Genomic DNA, 7,159 nt, shown 5'->3' on the forward strand with positions numbered 1-7,159 from the left:
AACTATTACTCTTTCCTTAATGCTTGAATTAAAAGTAAATTATTTAACAAGTAAAATATTTCAGATTCAACAAAGCAAAAACAAAATTAACCAAAATTCATGTGCTGTCCCATAGTGTGGAAGACCAGTGGTTACATCAAGATGTCACTGTGGGATGCCAATCGGTGGAGTAGGACATGTCCCAGTGTCTGGATTTACACAGCACACAGTGCAGGGGTATTTCTTTCTTCAGTTAAGCAAACTTATTACAGTATTTGTCAAATATCTCTCTATATATCTAATATCTGCTTTCCTCCATGTTTGTGTGACATGTCAGAGATCAGACGCGAACAGGACACATTTTAGGAGAAGCTCATCAGCGCTCTGAAGCCCCAGAAAGGCAGATGACGTACGCTCAGTCCTGCATCCTGCGGCTGCTCACGCACCTCTCCATGCTCCAGGGTGCCATAAAAAATCAGAGAGTGAGAATTTACCTGAGTGTGGCTTTGCATATCTGTGGTTTTAAAGGCTTGCATCATGTGTTAATACTCCTGTTTTTTGGCGGGGGTGTTTGTAGGAAGTCGGTACATTGATCCACCCCACACCGAATGATGTCTTTAAATTCCTGTGGCAACATCTTGAAAAGGACATGAAGGTTTTGGGGCAGACTCTGGATCAGAACATGGACAACACAGCGATTACAGTTCACCTGATCCTGGCACGATTCCCTGCAGGTGATACTGACTCAACCATGATTGTTAACATGCTGCTTGTAATGTCGCTGTAGAATAAACGTGTTTTAACTGTGCTGAACGTTAACAAAGGTTCCCGCAATGCAAGACCCGATCTGTCCTCCAGACAGAGCCGGCAGCAGTGGGAGAAGCTTATATGTGATTCTGCCATCAGCCCAGTGCTTCAGGTAAGGAATACAATGTTTTTCAAAGACATGAAAAGACCTTTTGTGCTTCAGATTGATAAAGTTTTGTTTCTTCTGCCTGTTTTCAGGATTTGCAGAAAAATCTGACTGAAGCTCAGAACAGAATTGGAGCTGATGATGGACTTGCTGGAAGCCCTTTGCTGAATCTCCTCTTTGGGGATCCTGGGAAAATGCTGTCCTCCCCCTCTAACTGCCCAACACACCGCTCGTCCTTCTGGACTCTACCCGAGATCATCACAGTGGAGCGTTTTTCTCAGTTGGTGGAAGAAAAACAGGGACAGAGTGCTTTACCTCTCCTCAGCTTGTTTCTTAAGAAGGTATCAGCCATCATCAAGCCGATGTGCACCATATTTCACAGATTTTACCTTAAGAGATTAGGTACAGTGAGGATGGCACAACTCTCCCTTAAATTTCACTGAAATCTGCTGAGGAGTGTCAGAGAAATTGTGCTCAATATCAGAAAAATTCAACTAAGAAGAAAATATCAGAAGTGATCCTGAACGCTTGTCTGTCACAGTAGTTTAGCTGATGATCTGGCGAGAAGTGAATGTCAAGGCAGGTTGAACCAGAGAGGGTGATGCCTGCAGGGATCTACACACAAACAGAGACAAGATGTGCACAAACACAGAGGGAGAGGGCACAAGACCACAGCAAACAGCACCGGAGGAACAAGACCGCTTTTAATAAGATAGCAAAACAGTAGTTTGCTATATTATTGAGTCAGCATGTCAGCATCAAGCTAAGAGTCAAAACAATGTGACTACGCTTTGAGGGCGTTGCATATTCAGTGGTTAGTTCTACACTGAATAAACAATGTCAGGCCTCCTCTTCCTCCTGTTACTCTAAACTGTAAAGCCCTTGTACTCTTTCAGTCTCTTCGATTTATGGCTTTCCTCAGACTCAGGCTTACACTATGCAAACAGTGGAGAGGACTTTCAGATGAGAGGTGAAACCTGAAAAAAGTCCAATTATCTTCAGATCAAATGTTTAACACAATGGCCTGGATGACTGAGAACATACACAGGAAAGCAAGCAGTGAATATTAATGCCCATTGCATTAACAGGCTTTACACAGTATTTCCCATGTTTGCTGTTAGGGTGTTGAATCATAGCACTGATCTCTGTGCAAAGATCTGAGGTAAAGACCTGACAACATTACAGAGAGAAACCCAACAGTTGTCTTTGAGCAGCAGTTAGCAACAATGGGGAGTAAAAAAAAACAACCCCAAAACTCTTTTTTTAATTGGAAGAACTGTCTGAAGCAGCTTGAGCGGGACAAAAGGGGAAAAGAAAGCATGTGCCAAAACGTAAGGACAGCAACAGCATACTTCTGCAAAGGCTGAAAATCCCCCCACACCATTAAGTCTCTGAATCCAAAAGCATATCTGGATACGGATGATTTTGTAATGTTTTTTGGGAACATCAGGAGGATGTCTCTAAATGTGTCCTATTGGGTCAAGCCCCATATCCAGAGAAGCTTCGTGCATATCCATTTATTTATTATTTATCACCTGGCTAACAAACAGAATCGAAACCTCCTTGTCTCGGGGGATAATAAAATTCTGTGAGGTTGGTGGAGCCATTAACTTGCAGAAGAAAAGCTGACGCTGGCTTTGTGTGTTTTTCCCAGATTCACTGTGTGCGGCAGTTACATCACCTTCCTGAGCTAGCTGCTTTACAGTCTGACCTGCTGAGGGTGTTTCCTCTGGCGTCACACTCCACACCGCAGACTATTGCGCAGAGGTTACAGCAGATACCAGCAGGTACATCGGCCTTGCATCTGTGACTGATCAACACCAGCAGCAACATAACACAGACACAAACTGAATTCTTGTGTCATCCTCACTAGGGTACCAGAAGAAGATGCTGAGTGAGAGAGTGGGCAGATTCATCAGAGTGTGGAACTCCCTCAGAGCAGAGGTGGCAAACAACTGTAAGCATCTGCATGTCTGCTTTAAACCCAAGCAACGAATCTCCATCTGATGATAATCAGTGTCGTTTATTTTATTTTATATTATAAACTGAATGCATATCCACCAATTTTATATATAAAAAATAACACTTTATCAAGCAAAGTCTCATTTAGAGTCAACATAAAGATGTAACTAGGTCCAGATGTGCTTCATAATAGTAAAATAATCACACACTGGCACATATTTAAACATATTTAAAGCTCAGTCACATGATTACTAAAAAGAAGTGAAGTGATTGTTGGGGTGTTTATTGAGTGTCAGAGCAGTTTTCAGTTCCAGCACAGTGTTTAATATAAACAGTGGGAAGTCTTCAGTGTTTGGTTTCATAATATTTAGTTAAACGGTGGAAACATTACATTTTGACTTTTATTTTGGAAAATGAAAACCTCGGGTACAGTTGTGTTATTTGATGTCAACGTGGTTTGGGTTTAGAGTTCGTATTGCAAGAGTTACTTAATATTTTCGGGGCATCAGTTACTAAAGTGACTCATGAACGAGAAGGAGATTTCTGTCTGGGTGATCGGTTTTCCAAAATCATCACCTGGGCTCATTCTGACAGCTGTGAAGGACAAACAGTCCAGTATTAGGAGACTTACAGTTTACGCAGGCTGGTGGGGCCAAAGAACATCCAGCTCCAGGGAGTACTGGTGGCACTGCTTATTGGGAAGAATGTGAAGTCTTCAGTCTTCATATGATTCTGGTTAATGTGCACATGTGTGACTCCTTTCAAATGAAACAACAAAATGCACAGATGATGAGGGAACACTGTGTTTCTTGGCAGAAAGATTCAGTTGTTTTGGGAAGATGTCAGAGCTACGTGTCAAAAATAAATTCGACTTAAAGAAAGAAAGATGTTTTTATTCAGCTGAGCCGCTGTGTTGTTTCATTCTTCTGACTTCTGTGTGTATACAGCAGCAGACTTGGGTGTGGATGTGAACTTGTGTGAGAGGGAGGTGACAGCCGAGAGCTCTGGGGAGTTTCTGACTCCGAGCCGACACGGCCCGGGATCCGTTCTCCAAACTCTGGTCGACTTCCTGTCGGAGACTCACAACAGCCTGGTGAGAAAGGCCAGGCGAATGAGCGGCACCGAGGACAGGTCAGTCCAACATCAGCTGCAGAGGCTCGTGGGCCACAAGACTAAATCAAAGTGCCGTTTTCTTCTCAGCTTCCTTAATTAAATAACTGTTAAATTACAGGTGAAGCATAATTGGCAAATAGTCTTTTGTAGGGATCGCACTGAGATGAATTAGAAATCTAAGAAGATTCCAGACAACTATATACAATCAATAAAAATAAATGAACAAAATTCTTGTGAATTGCTGCTAGATTTTGGACATTAGCAGGAAAATAACTTGCAAAGTGATGCATGTGTTGCTGTGTACTTCATGCTTCAGAATGATAAAAAACTACATTTTGTCACCAGTAACTGATGTAACATCCTGTTAGACCCCCTCTGGCCTCTTTAACTGTTAAAATCTTCTCCTGTTTTTTCCTCAGTGAGTACAGCGTTCCTTTGGAGAGGATATCAGAAACCCAGCTGACACTGTGCCACCCAGAGAGAGAGCTGCTGCCCCTGGTTTTAGCCCATTGCCAGTACACCTTGAAGAAAGGGGGCGAGACTGACAGCAGCTATGACCTGCCAATCATCCAGACCCAACTGGCACGCCGCTTCCTGGCTGGAAAACCACTTATCAAAGCGGTAATAATCTAAAATGCACGTGGATGTCAGGTAAAGCCAAACTCTCTACTGACCTTTTGTCCTCTTTGGTCTAAATCAGGACACCTCGAGGTACCTGAACCGACACCTGCAGGATTTCTCCATGGTTCTAACTGAAGTCAAAAAAAAGATTCCTCAGGTAAAACCATTTTACACACTGCTGTTGTTATCTGGAACTGACAAATGCCAGCTGAGGAATGTTCTCACTAGTTCCTGTGAGGCCACTTTGTTCAAGTTAAATTCCTCCCCTGACGTTCTGCTCCTCGGGCCCACTGACAGCGTCTGTCTTGCAGGAACCGCTGAAGGGTTCGGTGAGCAGTGCCCTGAAAACGGTGCTGCGCTCTTACACGGATGTTTGCGATGCTGTGTTTGTGATGGAGATCGGCCTCCGATTCCTCGGGAAAACAGGCGGAGAGCCCCAGGGTCAGCTTTTGTCCTACCTCACTGATTCACTGCAGATGGGCCCGCAGATTTCAAGCACCGTAGCCAAGGTATAATGTTGCAGATCTGCAGCTTTGTCCACTATGCAAAGAATGTTTTTATGTTTCTGTCTTTGAAAACTTCAATTATTGTTTGAATTTTGACATAAATCTGTTCTGTAAATCTGAAGTATACTTGAGCTGTGACTGAGAGGTGAAAACAACATTTCAAAGGTCTTTTAAAACTTCTGTTTCTATTCAGGGTCTTGGCCAAAGCAAACTGGAGCACAGCATATTCACCTGGCAGCTTCTGACTTGCTGGAAATCAGAGCTGATGCTCAACAGGAAGCAAGTAAGTGTGAAGAAAATCTTAAAATTCAAGGAATGTTCTCGGTGTGCTCGTTATGCAGTGTGCGGCTTCACCACCGCTCATTAAAGAGCCACAAAACTCCACCCATGGTGACCACACAATTTGTTTTCGAGTCAGTACTGTTACTCGTGACCCCTGCTGGCTGCCAGGGACTGACCCAAACCACACCATGGAGAGTGAATTTTTCGTGGCTGTAATCTGTGGAAGGTGTGCCGTCTGACACGGCAGGCGCCCAGAATCTCACCTCAATAAAAACAGAGAATTATTTTCTCTTTAAAAACTCTCTTGATACCTGAAATCAAGCAGACGGCTACATCTAATTCATGATCGTGTTGCAGGATCCGTTTCAGAAACTGCCGTCTGAGTTCCAGGAGAAGCTTTCGGAAGAGCAGAAGAAAGACCTGAAGGCCTTCCTCGCTGTCACAGACGTCGACACCTTCTCTTTGGAGCTGCATGAAATTCTTCTGCTGAAGACGAGCAGCGCTGTGCCTGACCAGGCTTACCAGCCACACTGGGAGTAAGAGCGTACACATCACAAATGCACCATTTGTGAGATTAGTTGTTGTATGAGGTAACACACCAAATGGTAAAACAACACAAAAACAACAGCATTATTGATGTTTTTACAGCTGAGATTACCCAACAGCTATTTTTGGACTTTCTTTTTTTCAAAAGTGTGCCTTTTGTTAGCGTAAGATTACCACCCCAGTCTAAAGGAATCCATTGATTGTAGACAGCTTTAATGAGAGTAAAGTGTGGCGGTCTCCCCCCCTGGGATTTGGAGCCTTTTGACTTCCAGGGACAACAGCGTGACCCCTCCAGGCAGCCATCTGTCAGAGGAAAGCAGCTTAAGTTGTGTCCCCTCAGCCACAGGTCATTTCTATTGCAGCAGCAGCAGCTGGGTGGGAAGTGAATGGGAATGCTTAAGGATGACAACAATGGATGCAGTGCTAACAGTTGTTTTCTTCATGTCCTCCCTCCCTGCTGTGTGCAGCATCAGGTCCACCTTAGAGATCCATCTGGAGGTGAAAGACCTTCCACCCCTGCCGGAGCTCGAGTCTTTACCAGAGGAGATCAGGCTGGGACAGAGCGCTGATGTGTGGAGGGCAGCTGTGGAGTTTAAAAGGAGATAGAGAGCAGAAATGTTTCTAGAGTTGGCTGCCACAGTATTGGATACGTTGTTATTAAATGTACGATGTAAATATTGTAAATAATTACAGTTGTTAAATTTCTATTACTTAATTGTGCCACGTGCAATTAGGGAACAAGTTAATGAATAAATGAAGGACCTAATACAGATGAGGTATTTCCCAGCATTTTCACAATCTTTATTTTAAACTTTCATCACATGCAGAGTGATTGGAAGCCATGACAATCCCTCACACACACAGTATGAAGCATCAGGCGGAAAGCCAGTAAATCAAAGATAATAAAGAAATGTTAGCATGGGAACATGCTCACTTAATTTTAAAGATATTGCACACTTTTATTTCTTCTGTTTTCCTTGAATGCAAAGAATGATAGATTTGGAGATTTAGTGCCAAATAAAATAGATTGGGGGAAAAAATGGTCTGAGTCTGTTAGTATGAAGTGATAAATTCTCTTGGTGTGAACACTGCACATTCTTGCTCTAATTGCACAGCTATTGAATTTTATATACAAATTATAGACACATTTTAGCTCAACTTGAATGTCTGGCTTCTTTCTCACGCTCTTATTATGTAAACCAGACTGCTGAGGGTAACCTGTTATATTAGCCATCAC

General features: G+C 43.1%; 1 protein-coding gene across 1 annotated transcript in view; it reads left to right on the forward strand.

Moving 5' to 3' along the window:
* The window catches only part of rnf213b (ring finger protein 213b), a 34,165-nt gene extending 27,139 nt beyond the window's left edge, over positions 1-7,026 (forward strand). The window contains exons 52-65 of the mRNA XM_085417120.1: positions 116-216; positions 317-461; positions 557-713; positions 804-898; positions 985-1,233; positions 2,547-2,679; positions 2,766-2,849; positions 3,802-3,985; positions 4,387-4,588; positions 4,668-4,745; positions 4,900-5,097; positions 5,288-5,377; positions 5,734-5,912; positions 6,390-7,026. Of these exons, the coding sequence (XP_085273246.1) occupies positions 116-216; positions 317-461; positions 557-713; positions 804-898; positions 985-1,233; positions 2,547-2,679; positions 2,766-2,849; positions 3,802-3,985; positions 4,387-4,588; positions 4,668-4,745; positions 4,900-5,097; positions 5,288-5,377; positions 5,734-5,912; positions 6,390-6,528 (2,034 nt within the window). The 3' untranslated portion in view covers positions 6,529-7,026. The remainder of the gene's footprint in view (positions 1-115; positions 217-316; positions 462-556; positions 714-803; positions 899-984; positions 1,234-2,546; positions 2,680-2,765; positions 2,850-3,801; positions 3,986-4,386; positions 4,589-4,667; positions 4,746-4,899; positions 5,098-5,287; positions 5,378-5,733; positions 5,913-6,389) is intronic.
* The last annotated feature ends 133 nt before the right edge of the window (positions 7,027-7,159 follow it).

Source organism: Rhamphochromis longiceps, linkage group LG8 (assembly GCF_057381845.1).
Source record: "Rhamphochromis longiceps isolate RC_006_pf linkage group LG8, R_longiceps_female_GT1.1, whole genome shotgun sequence".
NCBI lineage: Eukaryota > Metazoa > Chordata > Actinopteri > Cichliformes > Cichlidae > Rhamphochromis > Rhamphochromis longiceps.